Source organism: Branchiostoma belcheri, unplaced genomic scaffold, assembly GCF_001625305.1.
Source record: "Branchiostoma belcheri isolate BF01 breed outbred unplaced genomic scaffold, Haploidv18h27 scaffold43, whole genome shotgun sequence".
In the NCBI taxonomy this organism is placed as follows: Eukaryota; Metazoa; Chordata; class Leptocardii; order Amphioxiformes; family Branchiostomatidae; genus Branchiostoma; species Branchiostoma belcheri.
In genome coordinates, this window is record NW_017804054.1 from 1,046,446 (window position 1) to 1,070,675 (window position 24,230).

The 24,230-nt window shown below is 42.5% G+C and overlaps 2 protein-coding genes across 3 annotated transcripts in view; both read left to right on the forward strand.

Annotated features, from left to right (window-relative positions):
• LOC109478316 overlaps positions 1–13,202 on the forward strand; it is a 31,218-nt gene extending 18,016 nt beyond the window's left edge. Inside the window, exons 11-16 of the mRNA XM_019779801.1 lie at positions 423–510; positions 732–837; positions 1,120–1,264; positions 1,526–4,946; positions 9,272–9,394; positions 10,200–13,202. Coding sequence (XP_019635360.1) covers positions 423–510; positions 732–837; positions 1,120–1,264; positions 1,526–4,946; positions 9,272–9,394; positions 10,200–11,824 — 5,508 coding nt within the window. The 3' untranslated portion in view covers positions 11,825–13,202. The remainder of the gene's footprint in view (positions 1–422; positions 511–731; positions 838–1,119; positions 1,265–1,525; positions 4,947–9,271; positions 9,395–10,199) is intronic.
• Positions 13,203–13,917: 715 nt separating this feature from the next.
• Positions 13,918–20,791, forward strand: LOC109478369 (synaptotagmin-15-like). Of its 2 annotated transcripts, XM_019779897.1 has the most exons (7): positions 13,918–14,820; positions 17,553–17,755; positions 18,393–18,533; positions 18,874–19,030; positions 19,140–19,485; positions 19,806–19,929; positions 20,345–20,791. In XM_019779897.1, the coding sequence occupies exons 2-7, from the start codon at positions 17,560–17,562 to the stop codon at positions 20,650–20,652; spliced, it is 1,272 nt and encodes a 423-aa protein (XP_019635456.1). In that variant the 5' UTR covers positions 13,918–14,820; positions 17,553–17,559; the 3' UTR covers positions 20,653–20,791. The 2 variants fall into 2 exon arrangements, with proteins under 2 accessions (XP_019635456.1, XP_019635457.1); XM_019779898.1 differs by lacking the exon at positions 18,393–18,533 and having other exon boundaries at positions 20,345–20,790.
• The last annotated feature ends 3,439 nt before the right edge of the window (positions 20,792–24,230 follow it).

Genomic DNA, 24,230 nt, shown 5'->3' on the forward strand with positions numbered 1-24,230 from the left:
AGCTAGTAACTGTGATCTTCTATAATTACTTCTGGGTTTGGAAGTACTGGTTTGGGTGGCTGAGTTGTGGGTTTGTGTGTTTGCTCCAAGTAGCTTTGGTTGCATGGTGGGTGGGAGGGGATTTTGACATGACAGTTGATTGATATGTCACACACACACATTACATGCCGGGTGGGAGTAAGTGGCAATATGTGAAGGAATTTAGGTAGTGGTGTAATACCCGATTGAATTATATCATACAATTCCCTCCATAGTTCCCAAAATTCTGAATTCTCTGATTTCTTGTTTATAGTTTTGTGACATAGTCTTTTATTCTTGATTAACATTCACACATACACATACACATACTAAAAAGGACATACATTCTGTCTCTATTTTTATGTAGACTACATGTAGTTTATTGCAACGCTATTTTCCTCCAGGCAACTGTGTCAACCTTACTTGTGTCTGGAGCACCAGCTCCAGTGAAACTCTTCTTGATACCTTCTTGCAAGTTCACTGAAGACTTAGGTTAGTTCTAATTGTTTACCATCTACCTATAATAGTTACTGTAGCTTAGTGTCTAAATGTTGTATGTACCTCTTCCTTGGTGCTGCTCATTAGTTTTGAGTGGTTAAATGTTATTGATAACATATAAGTTGTCCTTTGTGATTTTCTTTCTGTTCAGAATTTGTATCCACATGGCAAGATATGTTTGACTGGATGTATGTTTTTGTGCATCTTTTCAACAGGACTTGGTGCATGTAGTGACCATGGAAAGATGTTTGCCATTCTGTCCTACAAAGTCCTCCCACCTTCAAGTTCTACACATTCCAAACAGAAAAACAAGAAAAACAGGTGAGCCAGATTTTTATCCAGAGAAAATGACAGGCTCAGCTGTGCTGAACAGAGATTTAGACATATAAAAAAAATCAGGCATTGAAAAAATTGAAAAGAAACTGTAAAACTGTGGAAAGTGCTAGTCTCAATATGATAAGACTTTAAATGTAGTTCTTTATTTGAGATATGTTGCTAATACTTGACTGTTATGCAGACTTTTATCAGAGTCTTCTTCAGGAGGCTTATCATATAAAACAATGTCTGTTTGGCCTTGCATCAAAATATAATGTTTCTTTCCAGCAAGGAGAAGACAGGGATGCCTCTGACAGAGAAACAGCCCTTCACCACTGACTATGTGGACAATGACTTTGTCCACGATGACTATGATGTTGGTGACCAACTGCCCTCTCTGGTGAACAGCTTCAACACCAATGTTTTCACCTCGGTATGATACAGACCACTTTCCTTGTTTAAATTTTGAGGCACGTAAACAGCCAATTTCTTTTTAATGAGTTATCGGTGAGTAGTGGCAAATTCTTCAAAGACTTCTTGCAGAAACAGTAGAAAACATTGGATGATATGATTCCTTTGAGAGCAAGCAAAAAATTCCGGAGCTAGGTCTTCATCTTGCTCTGCACTATCAAGGTTTATGAAGCTGATCATATACTAGTAGTAGCCTTATGAGTTACTTGATAATGACTTTCAGGTCTTTAACTTGGAGAAGCCAGCCCTGAAGCAAATGGATCAAAACACCCTGAAGAAGACCGAACCAAAGAGTGAGGACAAGCAGGGCAAGGACAGTACAATAACTGACGGGTCACAAGCAGGGTCAAGGGTTAAAGATACATCTATGCAACAACCATTCCGAGATATCAGTTCTGGTGTGGTGCCTAACACGGAAGGGAGGGGGAGACAACGGAACGGGGTCTTGGAACAGAGCAACTTTGCGGATGATGCCAGCGTAGGAAGTCGTCGCTCTGCAGAGGCACCATCGCAGGTGTTGAGCGCTGTAGACAACGCCATCCCGGTGGACCCACGACTTGCTCGGAGGAGGCAACCGTCAAGTGAGTCCAACACGTCCTCTATCGAGAACAGAACCCCTCCCATGGAGACTCCACAGTCGCCAGACTCTATCAGTATGACCATTCCAGAGAGAGACTTTGTTGAGACAGAATCTACTACAAGCCACATTTCATCTGGTAAACAACTTGATATTACCTCACAAAGTGTACAGGAGGACAAAGCAGCAGAACAACCAGAGATCCCACTTGTAAAGAAACCTTCCAATGCAGTGACCCCAAAGAACGATGAAGACAGTGCAGTAACACAGACCCTTGGTGAAAGTGTAAAAAGTAGTAATGAAGTGAAGAAGACCAGTGTGACACCCCCAACTCAGGCATTTCTTCCCAAGAAGAGGCCGGTACGTGGCGTTTTTGCTCACTTGAAGAACAAGGGACCTTCTCATAGTGCAACTGCCAGTCTCCATCTGGACACTGACTTGGAAACAGTTGACTTGGCAACTACTCAGAGGCCCAGAAGGTCGGGGATTCCATTTGGTTCTGCCTTAAAGATAACAGTCAAGAATCAAAATGTCCTCAAGGAGAACAATAAAGATTGCAGTACAGAAACAAAAGTGATCAAAAAGATGAAAACTGATGACACTCGCAGCGATGCAGTTGTAAGCCCCCAAATGGCAGAATGGTCTCCCACAAAACAGACTACCGGAGACAACTATGACAATGTTATGATGGACCTTGACAGTGATACTGCTGTGCATGAAGGGGAGGATCAAGAACAGAAAGAAAAGAGGGACAAATGTGAAGAGACCCAACGACAGAATAGTGAAAGTGGTGCAACTGAAATGGAAAAAAGTGAAACTAACACACATAAACACAGCAAAGAAGAGAAAGGGGAGAATGACAACACGAAGAAGGCAGCATTTGATGGTCCAGGTAGAAAGAAGACAGATACTGAAGAAGCAGGTACGCTCATAGTGCCAACCCACCATCGCTACAACCAGGGAGACTCTTTCTACAGAGCAAACTTGATCCGCAACCCATGGCTAGATGACAATGAGGAACTCATGCAGTACAGACATGTTGTTCCAAAAGGAGCAACTAATATTAGTCCTCCAAGAAAGGGTGTTGCAAAGGAACAGAAGGACAACAACAGCCAAGCGGAGCAGATTCAGGACCAAGGACAGCATCAGCAGATAATGGGAAACAATGGTGTGGAATCAGAAGTAAACCATAGTCATAGACACAAAGCTACTACAAGTGAAGGTCATTCGAAAGAGGCATGCAGTGGCGGTAAATTACTGATGCCAGATTACTTAAAAGCTGCACAGAAGGTGGGTGCAGAAGATGTGAAAAGGAATGATGTACAAGAAACAACCAAGAAGCAGCTAGATTCTCAACAGACAGCTGCACAAGTGAAAGATGTCAAATCCAGGGAGCAGAGGACCCACAGAAACAGCTCCTCCTCGAGCACATTCAGTAGATCCAGGAGCAAGTCCAAAAGTCGTACAGTCAACCAGACTCGCAGCAGGTCAAGGAGCCTGCCCAGGGGGAGGAATAGAACAAAAAGTAGGAATCGCAGGAATCCTATTACGAGGAAAAGAAGTACATCTAGGAAGTCACCTAGGAGAAGAAGAAGCCGGTCTAGAAGTAGGCAAAGAGACCGATCTAGAAGTAAGTCCAAGGATTCACCTCAGGGTGCAAGGTCAGACGGCAAAGCCATCCCAAGAGCGAGGAGGTCGGGTATTTCTGTCCCTGCCATTGGACGGAATGTCTTCCCTGGGTCCCGCATGAACATCACCAGTCCTTACAGAAGGAAGAGGCCTGAGCGTAGGAAGAGAAGCTCGAGCAGCAGCAGCAGTGACAGCAGTGAGCGACCCAGGAAGGCGTACAGTCAGCTGGACCGGTGTCGCCGGTCACGCATCAGGAGGAACAGGACAAAGAGGACCTGTAGAAGTTCTGACCAGAGGTCGAGCAGAGATGAGAATTCTTCAAGTTGCAGTCCAGAGAGGAGGTCCAAGAGGAGATTAGGGTCTCGAAGCAATCGGTCCAGTGAAAGTAATGACCAACAGGAAGGTGGAAAAGGCAATGCCTCCCACGACAGACAGGAGAAGAAGCATGATACAGAGGGTCAAGGAAAATCAAGAAAAGCTGCTAGCCCAGAGAAGAAGTGTACTGAGAAAGATAGCAGAGATCCAAACCAATGCAGTGAGGAAAAGAAGCTGATGTCAAAAGAAAAGATAGATCTTGTGGAGAGGGTTCTCTTTCTAACCACAGGAAAAATGGTAAAGTTTGACTACGCAGACAGAGTGCACAGGCATCTGTTTCGCCTGGACATTGAGAGTCTTCAACAAGAAGCCAAGAGACTTGCCATCAACAAAGGACTGAGCGAAGATTGGTTGAAAGAAGAGTTTGTGTGTCAGCCTGGATCTGATGAGGAAGAAGATGAGAAGCCCACTGATAAACACATCTCTACGATGACACGGGGTGCCATAGTCTACGAGATACTACAACTCAGGAAGGAGTTGAACCTTACCTCAGGCTACAATCCCAACTACATGTTCAAGAACATAAGGAGAAAGGACCTCATTGCAAGCCTGGAAAAGTTGAGGGCAGCAAAACAGGAAATCTTGGCATCATCTGCATGGAACATGACAAAGGCAAGTTTAAAGGTGAAGAAGGAAGCGCCTAAAATTTTTACAACAGATACAGGATGTGGTGAAAATCCTGTGGAAATATTGCTTCAGAGAAAGGGCGATGCCATTGTCAAGGTTGTCAAGGACTTTGTCACCCACAATAAATCTATGGGATTGCCAGTTAATATGGACAAAGAAGAGATGACACCAAAGCAACTGATGGGAGCGAGATGCGATGATGAGCACATGGAATCTGCCCTGAATGTGTTCCCGAATGACCCGAGGTGTCACTCTGATGTCCACATGGTCGACATGCAGAACAACAATGCAGCAAGTGAAGCTCCGAAGAAGAAACTGTCAATAGCTGAGACAATGGCGAGAAGCTTGGAGGACAGTGGACCTGGCACTCTCCAGGACAATGCTGTGGAAGTGGAGGTAGTTGTAGCTGTGGAAAGGAGCCCACAAACACAACATGGTAAGTGGCCCACCATGTTTTGTTACACTTGAAGCCATACAAAACATTATTGTATGGATGGCATACTCTGGTGAGCCCTGGGTGGAAGGTTTATGTTGATAATTGTGAAGAAGAATTAGGTTTGTTGTTTGTTGACAGTTATTTTCAGTACAATCTGGAACTTAATGTCTGTCCCAGTCAATGATACTAACATTTCTTTGTGTTTGCAAATTTGTATGTAGAACAAAAAACCATGATGAAGGTAGTGATGTCTAAGCCAACAGTCTGACTAGTATAAAAATGTACTGATAAACTAACAAGAAAATATTAACTATCAACACAACATTAACAGTAATCAATGCTTGTAAAGCATACTAACTGACACTTATGTCTAATCATAAGCAGTTGACAAAAAATAAGCTTTTTAATACACAGCACCTCTCTCAGACCAACCTGTACCTCAGCCAAACGAAGCAGTAAACCTGGTCGAGCCATCTGCAGACAATTGTGATGTTCCTATGGATACAGTGGAGGGGGATACAGAGAATAACATGCATGGGTCCAGAGTGTTGAAAAGTCTTAGCAGCTTAGTTGAGTATGCGACAGACTCGAGTGAAGAAACTATGTGTCAGGATGTAGATTTGCCTGACGAGTTGGAAATGACACCGGAGATAACATCAGAAAGCGAAGAAGATTCTTGCCAAGAGGTTCCACTAAAAGTAGAAGGAAACTGCAAGCAACTTTTGAAGCAAGACGTTGAATCTGAAGCAGAAGCAAAATGGAAACAAAGTTTTGAGCAAATTGAAAGGTCAAAAAGTGAGAACGCTTTTCAACAAGAAATTGGAGAAGAACGAGAATGCAAAATTGAAAAATTGAAGCAGGTTGAAACAGAATCCAAAAGCGAAGATGTTTTTAACCAAGAAGTTGGAACAGAATGCGAAAGGAAAGAAAAGTTTAACCAAGAAGTTGAAACAGAAGTCAACAGTGAAGAAATTTTTGAGCAGAGAATAGAACCAGATATACAGCCAAAAATTAAAGATGTTTTGGAGGAAGGAGTCATAGCAGAGACGGAAGGTGAAAATATTATCCATCCAGAAATCAAAGATGAAACAGGATCCAAAAGTGAAGAAAATTTGAAGCAAGTAGTCAAAGAGGAATGTTACAGTGAAGAAAGTTTGAAGAAACTGGTTCCAACAGAATCAAAAAGTGAAGAAAATTTGAAGCACCCGGTTCCAACAGAATCAAAAAGTGAAGAAAATTTGAAGCAACCGGTTCAAATAGAATCAAAAAGTGAAGAAAATTTGAAACAACAAAGTCAAGCAAAAGTAGAATTGAACTTTGAAGAAGTTGAGTCCGAAAGTAGGGCAAAGCCAGTTGTACTTGACAGAGAGGCCAAAGACGCTCTTTTAGAACAGAACAAAGATTGGGTAGACAAGATACTGGAGCAGGCAACAAGACCGCCAGAGAAGGTACTGGGAAGCAAAGAGGACAAAGACGCCCTGTTGGAAAAGAACAAGGAATGGGTGGATAGGGTGTTGGAAAGGGCCAGAAGATCGCCAGAAATCGACAGTCATATATATAGAAGATACAAGGAAAGGATGGCTGAACAAAGTAGAGATTGTGTGAGAAGGGACATGGATAGAGCTGATATTTCAGCAAGCATGACAAGAAGAGGAAGTTTTGAACAGATATCAACAGGGAAGGAGGGGGGGCAGCAATCCTCCAGACGGAGGGGTGACAGCAACATAAAAAAAGAAGGTAAGAATGTAGAATTTTGGTTTTAATTAATCAGAAAAGGTACAAGTAGTTAACATACTTGTTTGCAAAGACAGTCGATAAACCATCAAAGTTTAGTTTAAGTAACTATGTTTGTCAGAACATCACATTTCTTTAGAAAATCTTTGCGTTACCTGGATCTCTAAGTCTAACCTTTATCGTCATGCCCTAACAAATGGGTTGTCTTGGTATGAAAATCTAAGAGGGTATGTTTCTTTGTGACTTGGAAGAAGGGTTTGGGGGACTGTTTATTTACTGTGTACTTGTGTTTCTGTCTCAACTCTCCAGCTTGCCTGCTTTTTTGAGCTTCCTTTTTTACCCTTTCAGACTCTTACTGTGATCACAAGGAAAATAACAACTCACAAAAATACAGCAAGTTGCACAAATACCGCTCCAAATCAGAAAAGTACAACTCCTCTCGGGCGTGGCTTCGCATCCTGAAAGTTGAGCAAATAAGTAGTGACAATAGTAGCATTGAAGATGGTGAAATAATAGACACAAGTGATACAGACAGTGAAGCAAGTTACGACCATAGACTGGAGGTACCAGAAAATGAGACGAAAAAGAAAGGCCAAGTTGATGCAACTGTGCAAGATCTGGTTAAATCAAAAAGTCTGTACAACAGACCGTTGACTCCAGCCGACTATGTCAAGCATGTCATTGCCACCCTGATCTCCACAGACCATGAAGAAGTAGAGGAATATCTGACAAAAGTGGAGGTTGCCAGGAAGATGGCATCACCTGCACAGTGGGAGGAGTTAGAGCTTGCTGTAACCTGGTATGAGCATATCCACCATGGACAGAGCAAATACCTATAGGTCAAGTAAATTATACTCGTGCACACAAGCTCATGAAAAAGCTCCTATAAACATGCCTCAATTTGAATCATGAACATTTTGCAAAAGTACAAGTGATAAACATTAAACTGGCCCTACAGGCTTCAAGTTTAATCTGATGTTATGTGTTTGTGTTAAATACAGAATATGGTTAATAGGCAAATGGCAAGATTACAAAGAATGATTTTGACAGTGAAAGAAACAACACTCCGAGTATTGATTGAGGAACAACATAGACTACTGAGCCAAACAGACATAAGATTCTGACGGTCTTTTCTTCTAGTTATGTGCAAAGGGTTGGCAGAAGAGGACATTTCTCTCTAGACAAAATGTGAAGGAAAGTTTTATAAACATCTTTTAGTAGGGCCCATCTAGTCGCAGGTTTCATTTGATGAAGCAACTTATTCCATGATGGGCATGATGTCAGATAGAAGGAAAGAAATTCCATACAGCTAGTTTCTCAGAGACTTTTCAACAAATCCAAACTGTCCAAAGATTGTTGATGCCCAAATAGCCACAGAGACCAAGGACTCGCCACTCTTTCACCATCAACATTGCCCACATACTAACTTCACAAGCAAGAGCACTGCTTGGGAATGTACACAGCAACTGGAACATCAAGCTGATACTGTAAAAACACTAGTGCCATTTCTCGAGGGAGATGACAGTGGTCATGCTGCCAGAGATGAGACGAGATTGCACCCGATGCAAACGTCATCACTGCTACAGTGTACAACTACAAGGTCTTGTAGATGGCATGTTCATCCAATGATCTGCACACCACTCAAACTATAACTCTTTGTTCCACTCCTCACTGACTCTCACGCTAGGTAGGCAATCTTGCTGACTCCGCACTCCTCACACAGCTGAGTGTTTTAGGTAGTTGGTAGCTGGGTTTAATTTGGCTCCATAATTATTGGCATGACCAAGCCCTCTCAAAGGGCATGCTTGGCAATAAGCAATGAGACACAACCATGGCAGAACTTCATCATTAACATAACATTAACATGTTACACTAATTGGATTAGAATTAAGCAGCATAACAAACCTCACCTTTTTAACTGGCTGGTAACAGTTTCCCCACAGCTGTAAAACTCAACAAACATTTACTAACATTCTCTTTTGCTTCCATTATGCTGCTGACTAAATGCATTTAATGTTTTACAGCTTATGTCTCACAGGTGGTGGTACATGGCGTGTTGTTTTTACTAACCATGCAAATTTGATGTCAGGAACCATAACTTAAACACTTTTGAGTACCCCCCTCACTACCAATTCAAATTCAGCTGGGTACTAGTATGCAAAACTGTTCATTACACTCCAAAAGTAGCAACATACAAAAGTTAGAAAGATATCCTAGTAGAGGAAACTTTGCAACATCAAGGTCATGAAATTAGTAACCAGTATTGATAACGCACAAGTCATGGGAGGTCATTTTGAACATGTAGCTGGGGACTTTTTCTCCTTCAGAAATCTAGATCATTTTGCAAGCAAGTACAGTACATCAGGAACAGGTTAAACACTGGCAATGATGAGCTACACAGTTATGATACTGAATAGCCCCGGGTTTTGATTTAATGGTGTGACCGTAAGTGTCGAATTTATGGTTCCTATTGTGTATGATGAAGGATGGAGTAAAATCGCATTCTTGGGAATAATGCCAGTTGCCTGATGCGTGATGTGTCTACCTCTGTATGCCAGTTCACTTTGAACAAGACTCGTGTTTTTTTACAGACCCAATGCCGGTGAAACAAGCATGGAGTGCCCCTCAACCCATTTCTCCCACTCCCGGGAACCTAACCCTGCAGTGCAGTGATATTCCAGCAGGTGGTGTCAGCCAAGCTACATATGCTACTGGTTAGTGCCATTATAGGATGGTATTTCCTGTATAATGAAATCCCTAAAGTTGCATATTGGTTACACTGTTTAGAGGATTTTGTGAACAGTTGTTGATGAAAATCAGATGTGCCAACAGGAATTATGTTGTTTTTTTGGTCTGTGCGTGTGTGTCTGCTTGCCCGTTGCATGTACATCTATGGAATAGTGTGGAAAATGGCTTGAGGTGTAAATTTTGTGTTCTTCTTCTTCCACTGCTTCTCTTGGGAAAGGACTTGAAGGTTTTCAACACAAGGACTTCTGGTAAGGTGGCCCCCACTCTTGTCAAGACCATTGAGACATTTGCATCCTTGACTATTTGCTGTCTCAATGGTCACTAACAACCTTTTAAGTATTAAAGACAACTAGTGCATGGTCAAGAGCAATCTGGTTGGTGCATGGGCAACCTTTAATGTAGCACTGTCAAGTACATAGTCACTGTCATAGTACATATTTGCACCCACAAAGTGAGTAGAGAATTGATGAGAAATAATATAATTACAAAACAAACATATTTAAATACAAGTGTATGTACAAAATTTCCCTTTCTGTGTCCAAAGCAGAAAGGTCTTTCCGCTTCCTGCAAGAACCATACTGCAGAAATACTGTAAAAGAATATTCCCAGATTTTTCAGAATGTTTTGAATTCAATTGTAGTGCTACCTATTTGGCTCCAACAACGAGGTGTTGCCAAAAATGGACCTACAGCAATCTCAATCTGAAATGGAAATCTTTATGTGATACAGCTGAAAATTTAACAAACACTGTTCTTTGGTGTTGACCCTTAGGAGTAGGTGAGGAGACCCTGAGGAAGGCCCCGGTGCTGGTCAGCCACAGAGAGAAGTGTTTGGACTGCAGCGCACAGCCAGAACAAACACCAGTCAAGATGGCAAACCAACATCAGGGCAACAAACCTCATAGTGTTAACATCACGGCCACGTCTGGTGGTCAGGACCGTGTCCCTGTGGATCCAAGGTTAAGGTCAAATGCAAAGGAGTTTCATGATGTCACAGGGTCCAACAACAGAGACCCTTCACAGGGACAGAGTGATGCTGTAGGAAGTGTTGGGGCCGTGCGAAGGAACCTGTTGGAGAATGAGTTAAGTGACAGAGCTGTAGGTCCAGGCAAGGATCGTGGTGCCGATTTTTCCCCCTGCGACACGACATCAGGAAGTGGTGAGAACAGCCCAGAAGTATTACAGATGGCTGCACCTCAGGTTGACTGTGATTTTCTTCCCCCAACAAAAGAAGAGGGAATCGGCCCCATCTCACCCACAGGATCAGACCGAGAACTGTACAAAGAGAAGGAAAGCAATCCCCACTGGTTTGTCAACACAGAGAGGCAGCCGGAGAAGAGTAGAGTTGGAAATGACAGCAGTCTTGTCTCACCGGCAGGGTGGTATGGCAGTGCAGTAGACAACAACAGTAACTGTATGCAGGGGAAAGTGCCCATGAGAGAACAGGTTGGTCTACACTCTCGTAGTTACCCAGTACAGAAGCCTGAATGGAGACAGAAGTTACCCTGGCAGGAACAGGGCAGAAGTGACAACTACAGTTCTCCACAGGTCAAAAGTGCAGTCAAGCCAGGATGGGACTCTAAGATTAAGGCTCCTGTATTCCCTAGACCACAAAAGCATCACAGCAGTGTTGGCCCACGCCAGGTCCAAAACCGTAGACCACCACATGTGCATCCAGTGCCACGCATGCCTTACCCCCGATTCCAGCAGCACTCCCAAACCCGACCTCCCCACCCCTCCCCTCCTCACAGACCCCCACCCCACTACTCTCAACAGCAAACCTCCCCTCAACGACTCCATCAACACCCTCCTATGTCTCCCTGCCGCCCCCCACTGTCGTCACCCAGACATGGCTGCATCCAGACCCCACCAAGGCCGCTGTTGAACAACGTTACACCTAGACCTCACCATGGCCCTCCCACACACACAGGGGGGTTTATGTCTGCAGGACAATACAACTACAAAGACACAGCTACAGAAGTCAACAACAAGAGGACAACAGACAGCCAGACCCCACCAAGGCCACTGATGAACGTCTCACCTAGACCTCACCGTGGCCCTCCCCCACACACGGGTGGTTTTATGTCTGCAGGACAATACAACCAGAAAAACACGGGTACAGAAGTCAACAACAACAGAAGTGACTTCCAACAGGACTACGGTGAACAGTGCCGCACTCCACCAAGTTACCCCACCCAAGGGAGAGGCATGGCCTGCGGCTGCCCCAGGGGCGGGGGTAGAGGACAGCCCTTCCCCCACCCTGCCAGGGGACGTGCAGGTCTGAGCGGGTACCCTGTCCGTGGTGGGTGTCCACAGAGAGGACGGGGTGGGTTCCGAGGAAGAGGTTTCATGGCAGGTGCAGTACAGGGGAGGGGCAGAGCTCAGTCAGCTTGGTAAACTATTATTTATTTCAGCAGTGTTTTGCTTTTTGGAAGTACAAAATGTACCCTGAAGTTACGACATTCCAAACTCTTTGTTTGATACCTTCAGTGAAGTCTACATCTTCTCACAATTTGTACCACATTGTTGCATGTTAAGACGTTTGTTAACCTTGTGTTGAGTAATGTAGCACAAAGATAGTTCCTAGACGAGTGCCTTCTTGTTTGTGGTGAACAGAATCTATAATTCCCTTGAGAAAACAATACAAGTTACCTCTAGAATCGTGAACTTTGCATTTGATCTTAAAACACTTGGGAACATTGCAGGGAATTGTTATAAGCAATGACAATCAACCTTTTTTTAAAACCTTTAGCCTGCCAAGGTAGCCGTTTGGCAACAAATTTGTATTTGTTACAAGGTTAAACAGCAGGGAGAAGGTTGAAATGCTGCTCTCAAGAAGTTTAGTTTAAGGAACAGTTTAAGGAACAATCAATCATGTTTAAGTGCAAAATTTGTGAAAGCAATCTTGACAGAAGAGCTTATGATGTTTTAACAGATCATGTATTGTGATTTATATCTATTTTTGTACATAAGATCTTTATTATTCCTGTTTCCTATCATAAAGTACATTCCTTTTTTTCTGTAAGATACAAATAAGACTTGCACTGTTGCAGATAAGTCAAATATTGTAAGGTTGTTTGAGTTCAGTTTGATGTTGAGTAGGATGCTTTTTAGTTCAGGTTTCTTGTTCCAGCAAAAGTTTATCAATAGGACATTAAGTGAGCCAGTATATTTGATATTCCTGTTTCAAAGAACTGCATGTGCATCTCAGGATACTATGAAGATCAGGACAAGGTGCCACAAGTGTACGTACCAACTAAGTGTATCTTTCCTGAAACCAAGAAATAGATTTGGTACAGCCCGAAGAACATCTATGCAATAGGACTTGCCAGTTTATTTGCTACATGTATATGTGGTACATGTATCCCATGGTAGTACATGTACATGTATCTTAAAGTGAGATGGTTTTGTTTGAAGGACAAGAAAGACAATCACATGGCCAGTGTGTTCGTTTGCATTGTTAGCAACAGTTAGTGCATCAGTCAGTTTAAATGAGAGTGGTGGTTGTTTGCACGATGTGATTTAAACCAGAAAGGGAGGCGTTTCTCGAGTTGTGTTTCCAGTTCAACATATTGTGCAGTTTTTACCATTGTACATTTTTGGTTGTGCAATTATTTTTAAGTATCCTGGGACCAAAGTTCCCCCTGTTTTGTTGTGAAGTTCACCCAATCTTGGTAACATAGTGTTATAGTTGCACACCACCCTCAGGTTTATACTGATAGATGCACCATTATGTTGGTTATTTAAAAAAAATGTTTATCTGTTCTGGTTCTGTTTGAAATTTGAATAAAAGTTTGAATCATCGATACCGTGTGATCATATGTTGTTTGATAGTTTGATTACCTTTTGCTGCTATTTATAAAGTACTTAACTACAGACACAACTACAGAGCGTTTGCACAGGCGTCATCACTGTGTCCGCCGCCATATTGGTGTCCCAATTTGCATATCAGTGGATCATAGCTATAATGACCCTACTTCGCCGCAGTATGTGCGTGGCGACCATCAAATTTCCTGTCGTCTATTCCGTTACTATGTGCAATTTGTTACATACTTTCTACATAACAAGACCATTCAGAGACAAGGTAGCCATGATATCTTACGTTGACTCTGTTCCTAAGAAACTCCAACACGTGCATGTCATTGCAGCCATGGTAGCGGGTTAGCTGTAGTGATCTTTGGAAGTTCCCCCTCACTGTTGACAACATGTATCGTTTACACGTTTCCAAAAGCATGGCTCTATGCCCTTTATTATTTTGCCTTGTTCAACACTCTACCCCCGTGTATAATATGGGTATGCGTACAATAAAGTGAAATTTAGCAATAAAAGCAAGGTCATTACTTGTTGCTTTTGGTTGTTATAGCAGCTGATTACGTCTTGCATGGGCGAGTAAGACGTATTTTACTATAATTGGATTAATCTGACAAGTTTATCCTTCAATGGAACAAAGGCTGGAAACGTGTGACGTCATATGACGTCGAAGAAAGACGTCCGTGAACCTACTAAATGCCTGCTGCCATGGTAAGGAAAGCCTGTCAGCTTTTCCCAAACTTTCATGAAAACAGCAAACACATTTCTATCATGTATGCTATGGCAACGGTTGCTACGTTACGGGTAAAGTGTACGCTGGAAGATATCTTTGTAGCAGGTTTAAGCACCGGCATTTCTGAGTACGAGCACGTAGTCAGGCGCCCACACAGGCAAACAGAACTAAGGTGTTGTGTCAACACTCCTATCACCGGATCGTCGTCATCATAGGGATTGATTGTTCAGGGCGCACGTCACCGTGGCGGGAGCGAGGGGCGTTACCGGCGGGCTGGGCACAGGTGGGCGCCGCGCACGTCCGGTGGCGACACGGTCGGGAATCTCACCTAATCCTAACCCGTCTAGCTCACACTCGAGCACTGAGACTGCACAAGTGCTGGCCACGTTTTGTTGCGAACTGGCGCGAGACTGGTTAACATCCTACAATACAAACACAGACTGGGCGCTAGGAAATGTGTGAGTACAGGGACTACAGGTAAGCAACGTGACCGATTGCTCAGTCATTTACAAACCGCGGGAAAGACCCAGCGTCTGCTGCTGTAGCCAGAGGACGAGTGTTACACGTGCAGGACTAGAACTGAGCGTGGTTTTCTGATTCCTACCTGCCTATAGGGTAAGGGCAACACGTCTGAACGTCGGTATCACCAGCCACCAGCGTGGCCTTGCCGTGTAACACCACATCCGTGTACCGTGACAGCCTTTACAATACAAAGGGACCGGAAGGGCGCGTTGCCCAAATCTAGGAAATACCACTTTAAAACGGAAACTTTCTCCAAACTTTCTTAACCGTGACATCCGCAAGCTCTGACGGCAACCAAGCGGACACGTCAAGGAGAAAACCACAACAGGTATGTATCTTCAACTTCATTCTGTTCAGTTTCGCCGTGCTTCTTTTCTCGATACGTTAACAATCAATACAATAAAGCATGTTTTATCAAACATCACCTACAAGTCTGCCAGCCACCATTGTTGTACGTCATAACAGGTGTACAGATGGGGTCAATGGGTCAAGCCGTGGGGATATTTTTTATCGTCCTTTGCACATGTCTCAATGGGTGTGTGTTTCCAGGTCTACATGTACAATGTTTGCACATCAGGGCTACCTATTAGCAACTTGTTGGGGAAAACCCTTACCTTAATTGTAAAAACCTATCGTTTGACGACAATACGGGTACCATCCATGACAATACAAACCGGAACCAACTTGTACAGATGAGTTATTACCCGGAGCTTATTAAAGGTTTTACTGTCTGTTTGGGTTTCCATGTTGAACCGCGGTAACGGGACATGCTATCAGAACAGTCCTTGAATTTTGTCAGGGGCGATAACTTTGTGGATACACCGCAAGAATGTGTAAAATAGAAATGTGTATATACGATTCGCCTTTATAGAAAAAAGTAAGTATTCAGTCTGCTTTTTTTAAATCACGATGGGGCGTTTAGAATTTTTTCTCCACTTGTATTTAACTGATATTACACCCTATATTGCCGCCATTCTTTAAAAAAATAGCAAACATGACCAAACGGTGAGACCCTTACTTAGTCTATCGGAAGTTTGTGTAGCGACAAAGCTATTTTCAGCGCTTTCACCGCTTGTTTACTGCACATACAGAATTAAGATAGGCAAATGTACTGTGCCAAAATACACGGACACTGTAGCTTGGCTATAAAAATAGGGGGGGGGGGGGGTACAGTATATCCAAGGAAGAATGCCATGTGTCACATTTTAAAGGTCATGTACCTGACACTTGCCACACCTTGTCTTAATGGAGGGAACATCAGGGGTGCCAGAGTATACAGTGCAATATTACGGAATACAGTGCAATTATATGGAATACAGTACAATACACTGTATACTAATACGATTGCACTGTATTGCGTAAAATTGCACTTTATACTAGTAAAATTGCACTGTATTCCGTAAAATTGCACTGTTTTCCATAAGATTGTACTGTATACTCAGGCACCCCTGAACATACGCTGTGTAAAACAAACACCTGTTCACTGAGTTCGCCATGTTTGTAAACTAACAACTCCACAGGAGTGGCAAACTGAGTCTAATGTCCTTTTAATGCTAACCCGGTAGACAAACATGATTATACATATACTCTACTGACTCTTCTTTACAACGAGTAAACTACGCAATAAGGCTATACGCAGTACGTTGTGTATAAAATGTGTATTTTTCACCCCAAGTCATATTTTTGGCAGCAGATAATTCATCATTCCATATAAATGGCTAAACAGTATCTGTACCAAAACGGTTAAGAGAGAAAAAATATTGTATGCACTGCTGTACAGTTAACTTCTATTCTAAAGTTGTAGACTACTCTGCCTTTTCAGAGACCGGTACGAATGCCCTTAAAATGCCATCCAGGACAAAGGGACAACAAGACAAATATATCAGTAAATAGTCGTAACGAAAAAACAAATTTAACCTCTAACCCCATGAAACACATTACCTTGTTTTGTTTTGTTTTGTTTTGTTTTGTTGCGTTCTTAATCACCACAGTGTCAAATTCCTAACGATATATGTACCTTTTACATTGTTATACGTATTTGAAACGAATATATAACGAGCTGCAGTTTTTACGGTCCATAGGTCAAGGTAAGAAGTTTTATCTTACATGACCTACAACACGTACGTCTGAAGTGTTTACCGGTAGCACGCTCCAGATACAGGCTGCCTGTCAGTCAATTTGCTTAGTTTCCCGCCAAAACACACTGTACTGCACTCCTCACTCATCTGATAATTTATCCCATTTAATTCATTTAGCATGAAAAGTTTTTGACGCAAAAAAATACGCTAATCGGTATTATGGGGATAAGTGTAAGTTCCCATCGATCCACCATATAGAGAAATGTGAATTTCGCCCTGGTAAATTAATGGGATGTTAGGGGTGCTATCCGATTAATTCACCACATAGAGAAATTCGGAATGTCTTTCTGGTAAATTAATTGGATAGCAGGGTCCCATAAATTTACCATATAGACTGTTTAGAGTGTTGTAACTCTTGGTGGTATAGTGAATAAAATTTTCCATAGAAAATTAGTTAGGCCACAAGGATTTAATTTTATGGATGACATCCTCCGAAGACCCTCAAACTAGTGCATGCGCGCGGGCGAAAAAAAAAATCCGGCCAAAAATAAAAATGTTACTAAACCACAGTAATACAAAGCTGGTACATGTATTGTGAATTTGGCGCATTACATAGCGACGTATACGACAAGCCCGCACATGCTGGCTTCTTGCGGAGTTTATGAATCGACACTGTACGTATGAGTTCTTGAGTAGTGGGGCTTCTGTAGCCTGGGTGCCATCCTCCTGAGTTACCACCGGCTTTGTTGTCGCTTACCACCATGGACTAAAGCCAGGTCAGGCCTAAAGCCAGACCAGAGCCTCGGAAGACGTGATCTTTTTCTTTTTTTTTTTTAGATCAGGCGAAAATGAATGCGCGCGCGGATGTCATCCATAAATAAAATTAAGGCGGTGTGGCCTTAGCACGTTTTTTTTAAGACGACAGTTTTCAGACTAATTAAATGGGATAAATAACCAAAGCTTTACTCCTCTACTTTGACAGATCAGCCATGGCGCTTCGCAGACTGTGCTGTTGTTGCTGTCCTGAATACAAACCGGCTGACGGGTTCGACGATCTGGAGATGCGCAGTGTGGAGAGCACTCCTGCAACTACGCCGCGAGACGCCAGGGGGCGCCACGTCCGGAGAAACTCTTCCATTGAATTCTGGGTACCTGGAGGAAATCGTGTCACGTCAGTACAACCCAGTAAGTTTAGAAACAAATATTGAGGCGTTGTAGAATTGAAAAAAATGTAGTAAATCATTTAGTAGCACAATACATAGTCTTGAGCAACGAACAGTCATTTATGATTTTATGAGAAATAGTCTACAAGTCTACAAAAGAAAACAAAAATGGCAATACAAAATATGTTACTATTATTATTAACAATTGTATTAGATACAATGTATGAATTTAAACTTCCTTGGCACAACAAATTTTATGACATAGCAGGTCGAAAGAGTCGTTCTAGCTCCCGCCGCTTGGTGGCGCTGCAGTGGTAGTACCGTGCTACGAAACGAAACGATACAATTGCAGACATTATCAGTCGGCATTTGATGTTTGAACGAATGAGCTAATGCCTAATCTAAGAATGTCTAATCCTTGAAATAGCTAATCTTTGAATGAGCTTATCTAAGATGTTTAATGAGCTAATCCAATGTGTCTAATCTTTGAACGAATGAGCTGATCGAAGGTGTGTGATTTTGTAATTCAGTCTGTGTAGGCTGAGTAGAGTAGTAGTAGTAGTAGTAGTAGAGTAGTAGTAGAGTAGTAGAGTAGGCTTTAGTCTACAGCAGCATTTCTTCTGAAATCACATTCACCAATATATCATGTCGTTTCTCAGAAACGGAATATCATGACGACGCCATTTCCATAGACAGTAACGGGTCCGGCCTGTCCCTTGAAAACGTGACGTACGAACCTTTCCGAGTAAACCCGATGTTGCCCGAAGTGCGTCACAAGCCCGTGACGGTTCAGCCGCTTGGTACGTTGTCGTCATCATCATCCAAGCAGATGTAGGGTTAGGAATAGGAATAGGTGTTAGGTGTCCTGTCTGACCATATACGTGTATATGGATTTGTTTGAGTAAGAATTAACAGAGCAGACCATACGCGAAGGTAAACATTATGCATTTGCTTTGCAAATGTTACCTTTTTAATGCTTTATACATTACAATGTAGTTCCCTACTCTGTCCTTGATTTATAGAGTTAGTAGAGTTCCTTTTTTGGCGACGCCTTAGGGATGGAGTCTTTTGTGTATTGCTGTGAGATACATACTATACTCAAATGTTTAATCTTTTCCGTCCCGCTGTCATTCTCCCAAGGTTCTTTAGACCCGTCGTTGTACGAGACTGCTGACACGGACCGGAAGGTTTCACAGCTGAAAATAGCTCACGCCAGACGGGGGAGCACTGATGACGTCAAGGAAGAAACGTTAGGCACAGTCTGGTCCAAAATACACTATGACGCCATCACAGAAAGGTACAATTATAGGCTTCCAGTACTTGCATTAGACTATGATTTTTCTGTACACAATTTTGACAATATTGAGTTGAATTGGTTGACCACGCTTTTCAATACTTTGTTCCAGGCTTGTTTTACGTTTGCAGAGAATCAGTGACCTGCCGAGAAAGGGAGACAATAAACTTTATGACCCCATGGCCGTCATCTGTCTGTTACCGGACGAAAAACATTGCTTCAGGTCAAAGGTCATCCGAAATACGTGTAATCCCTGCTTCGAGGATGAATTCGCGTTCCCATTGGAGAAGGTTATGGAGCATGCGCGGGACCTGCTGACGTGTGTACTGCGCATCTCTGTATATGACTATAACAGGACTCATAGATATAACGTCATCGGCCATGCTCTCTTCCCATTGGCTGATCAGGACCTGTCCGGACGAAACACGGTCAAAGCGCCGATCACGAAAAGAAGTAAGGTAAATGACCGATTTATAGCGCCCAAAACACTTCATACCCAACCGTCCAGGTGGTTCAAAGTAATGGTCCAATAATGGGGCAGTTCCCGGGCCGTTAGGATCAGTTCCTCATATCGAATAAGAAACACGTCATTTAAAATGAACATTTTAACCATATATCATTTCCCAATCACGTTATAATTTGATAGCCCGCAGATCGAAATACTAAACAAGGAAATAGTTTGTCAGTTTTAATATATTGATCCAGATATCATATTGGAGGAAATGGATTCTGCAGGCAAGTGCCGGTGGTAAAGTGTTTTACGTTGTTTGATTTTTAGATAACCGGTAACCTCGGAGAAGTACAGCTGTCCCTCGCCTACCTGCCCTACTTGGACCGACTGTCTGTGGTCGTCAACCGGTGCAAACACCTCAAAATACTCGACAAATCAGTGACTTCAATAGGTACGGCAGTTATGGCGGTTGTAATCATAAAATGTGTCGTGGCTGTATCTGTCCATAGAGTGATTGTTAGTTTATGTTTGGAAATCTATTCAGTTATTGTTTGACCAAGTCTGTCTTCTACAAACTGTGCAACGTTATGTTATCACACAGGTTCAAAACCCCACAATTATTTCTTTGACTTTTCAAAAGCGATGGCGGACAAAAGGTATTTGAAACACTGTTATTTGTATGTCGCCCTGAATTTGTATTTTAGGACTGTCTATGATTATTACGTAGCCCATCCTCTGTCACTCCATCATTTGAAAGATGCTAATCATACATTGCATCCGTTCATAACGGTAATAACTGTCATTACCTTTGAAAGTCAGAGAGAGAGAGCTTTGATTTACTTGCCGCCATTTTGATTTTCTGACAGATACCTACGCGAAGGTGACCCTGATGTGTGGGAGTGACAAGGTCAAGAGCAAACGAACAGAGGTGGTGGAGAATACGTCAAAACCTGTTTTCAACCAGTCTCTTTCCTTCGTGGTGCCATATTCCTACCTAGACGACACCAGCTTGGTGATTACTGTCATGCAGAGGACATTTTTGCGTTCGGATGCGGTCATAGGTCGCCTGGTGGTCGGTCCGTTTTTCTACGCACAAGGCGAAAGTTTGACTCACTGGGGCAAGATGGCGAAATCAAGCGAAGCGAAGAAGCAATGGCATCCATTGTATCTATAATGCAGGGCATAGAATAAGATAAGTAAAACAATATCACCATGTGGTAAACAACAGAATTACAATTGCTGTGTTATTAATGTGTCAGGAAAAGAAAACAACATGTATTTTATACATAATGCGATTGACTGCGTGTATGACTGTTTTGACAATGACGTATTCTTGACCCTTCGTTACTATAGCAATCCTCGATTTTCCTCAGTTAAAGCTGAGTACGTTATCTACAAATATCCCCAGCGAGGATAGGCAAAACTTATTTTCTGCCAATCATGTTTTGCCTTAGTTGTAAAGCTAAGGGAATAGATCAGACTGTCCATCATAATTATCAGTTTGACCAATGGTAGCACGGCAAGTAGTGGTCGACCAATGAGAGGATGGCTGCATTTTCTATGTTGTTTTAACAACAACCACAGTATATGACCACGTCATCAACGATCATGAAACCCCCATCTTTAGCCCGTGGTAACATTGATGTAGGCACCTCAGCCAATTCTCTTTCAAAGTACATCAACTTCATCATAGGAAATGGTCCGTAATGCCCGGGCAAAGTAACTAAATTGACTTAACACGTCATTCTGACGCATGGTTTTACATGCAGCAGGCCGACAATTCCTCTCAACAAGATTTCAGTAAGTGTCGGCCGTGATGAAAAGTCAGTTTCCCTAAGCGTTTAAAAGAATGAGATTGGAAAAGAGGATGATGTCTGACATTTCTTGCTATATATGTCCCCTTATACGCGCCTCATACACCAATAGAATTGCACAAACTTCCTAACAAAGCCTATTATGTATAATTCTACCTGACTTCAAGGGCAGTGCACTGAAAGTACATGATTTACAACATTGTGCTTTCATCCAGAGTAATGTAGACATTAAGGTCTGAAGGTTATTGCTACATTTTTTTTACAGACAATGCATCATACGCCAAAAAGCAGTTACTCAAATGCATCATATTACTCTTAAAACAAGACTCTGGACTGCCCTTACCGTAAATTGTACAACTGTATAATTTTTCTGGACACCAACAAATCACGGACAGGCTAGGTGACCAAGTGGGAAGGAGTATATATTAAGCGAGGCTGCCGAAAGGGTACGGAAATATAGGCGCTAAATCCCTAGGCTGGCAAATGAAGATTTGAAATTATTCACATTTCATGACCTGCCTGCCTTTGCCCTGGATATTTGTTGCAGACATAACGTGCAGACATAGACTTTTAGCCTAGTCTGTAGACACGAAGTTAACGTTACTTGATTTATGAATATGATTTATGAATACAGCCAGTGGAACCTGACCCAGCTAGTTCCCTGCCCAACCTCTACGTAGCGTAGCCTCCTGTGCAGGCCTCCGGGCGGGTGGGAGTTTTGATACTTTGATACGTAGAATTTTTAACGCCCTGAGAAGGTTTGTACCCGCCACGGTACCAATTTGTCTAAAGTGATTTTTAATCACGCTTTCTAGGTGCCGAATGCAAGCAGATTCCGTGGCGGGTACAAACCTTCTCTGGGCGGCTGGTTGTAGGGTTAAAAAAAACGCGTTGAAAATTCTACAAAACACAGTATCAAAACTTCCACCCGCCCGAAGGCCTGCACAGGAGGCTAGTCTACATCAGACGGTAGGTCGGGAAGGTCGTGACCGGGAAGTTTGTTGGGTCGCCGCAAAGACTTCGCACCGCGCACCGCGGAAGTGTTGGGTGCGTTCCAGTGTAAAGTTCAGCCTACATGGAGTTCCTGGGGGCAGGTTACGCAATCTGACTGCCTTTTCAGACAGAGTTGAAGTCAATGTTGGTGTAGTGGGGTCCTGTGGGGTCGTGTGGCGTAACGACAAAGCGTTCGGCTCGGAACCAAGAGGTCTCGAGTTCGAATCCTGCCATGCCACCGATCTTGTGCCCTTGTAATAAATGTTGGAATAGAAAAAACGTTGTACAGTGAGGTCTTCAACGTTAACCGCATTTCATCTACGTTGTCCCAGAATATTCGAAATTTTCCAGTGGTAACGCACGCACTTTGTTATAAGTCTACCGAGGCTTCAAAAGGATTACACACTCTCAAAGGAACAATTTTAAAACAAAAGCAGGGAATTCAAAAGGATAATGATACTAGAAGATAATGGATAAGAGATGGAGTTTAGACAAAAACGTTGCTTTCATTTGAAAGAACTCTAAAAGCACATGAAAAGTATATGGATAATAACAATCATAAACCGTAAATATCAAATATCATAATGTCTGCAAACAATCCCAGCTATGTATTTTGAGAAAGGCACATAGTCTTTGTTGGTCATGTGGGTGGAGTTTCAAAATGCAAAGCTCTAGCTATATAGGGTTGAAACCAAACTTTGAATCCTGTTACGACATGTACAAGGCTTTCGGTCGTTTGGCCTTTTTTTAATCCAACATTTCATGACTAGACATGGTGACGACACACTCAAGTTATACCAACTTATTTTATGCCGCCACCAGCGCAGAGGACGAATACAGGACAGAACAATACTAATTTTCAATTGAGTTAAGTAAGGAAAGTCGTGTAAAGTGCCTTTCCCAAGGGCACAAGATCGGTGACATGTCAGGACTCGAACCCGGGACCTCTTGGTTCCGAGTCGAGCACTCTGTCGTTATGCCACAGAACCCCAACTCTTTGAATTAGCGTTAACCTGCTCTACATGCAATTATTTATACCTCAGTTGTTCGCATTGAACAAGATGAAAAGAACCTGGATTGATGTACAATGAAAAGGTTAACGATTGTGTGTACCAAGCACGGGAACATTTACGAGTATCCATGTTGAAATGTACCACGTAGGGCAAATGTCTCGGTACGTGGGCAGTTGTAAACCTTTCTGTTGTTTAATGAGACTTGTTAGTTGTGCATACGGCCACAGCAATAAAGCCAAGAATTAAGGAGGGCAAGCTACTAACTATTCAAACGTGGCGCAGATTGCTAATTGGACATTAGGCCACAGCAGATAAATTTTATGGATGACATCCTCCGCAGACTCCAAATTTAATGCGATATGGCGAAAAAAACAAGGCGCCCCCCCCCCAACAAGATTCCTACATTTTTTTAATTTTTACATCATAAACCTCGTTATACGAGATGCCTATATTGTGCTGTTATACTGCCAAATATTGCAACATCCATTTGTCACTGAAACAACTTTCAAAAATAAGTTGTCTCCTATCCATATTTATCTGTCATCCACGTTCGCGGCATGATGACAGAAATCTTTACCCATTTTTACAGGATGTCAGAAACATTTTTTTTCAAAATCGGGCGAAAATCAATGCGCGCGCTGATGTCATCCATAAAAATAACTTGCTGTGGCCTTACGCAGAAATGGAGCTTGATGAGACAAGACGTCACAGCTGAGCAGACAGGAGGAGGAATGGAAACTGTTTCATCATCATATCATTTTTCTTGGCTGCAGTTTTTAAAATTATAACATTCATGGACAAAGATGTAAAATGATTTAAAACATTAACGTTATCAATGAATAGATAAAACATGAGATGAACGCATGGGTGTGACAAAAAAAAATTCTCATTTTCATATATCCTTCTAAAGCCAGTATTACAAGCACTAAAAT

Coding starts and splice junctions, on each gene's coding strand:
- LOC109478369 (XM_019779897.1), top strand. CDS start 17,560: ATGGCGCTTCGCAGACTGTGCTGTTGTTGCTGTCCTGAATACAAACCG. Junction 17,756..18,392: donor TGTCACGTCAGTACAACCCA/GTAAGTTTAGAA, acceptor GTCGTTTCTCAG/AAACGGAATATCATGACGAC. Junction 18,534..18,873: donor CGTGACGGTTCAGCCGCTTG/GTACGTTGTCGT, acceptor CATTCTCCCAAG/GTTCTTTAGACCCGTCGTTG.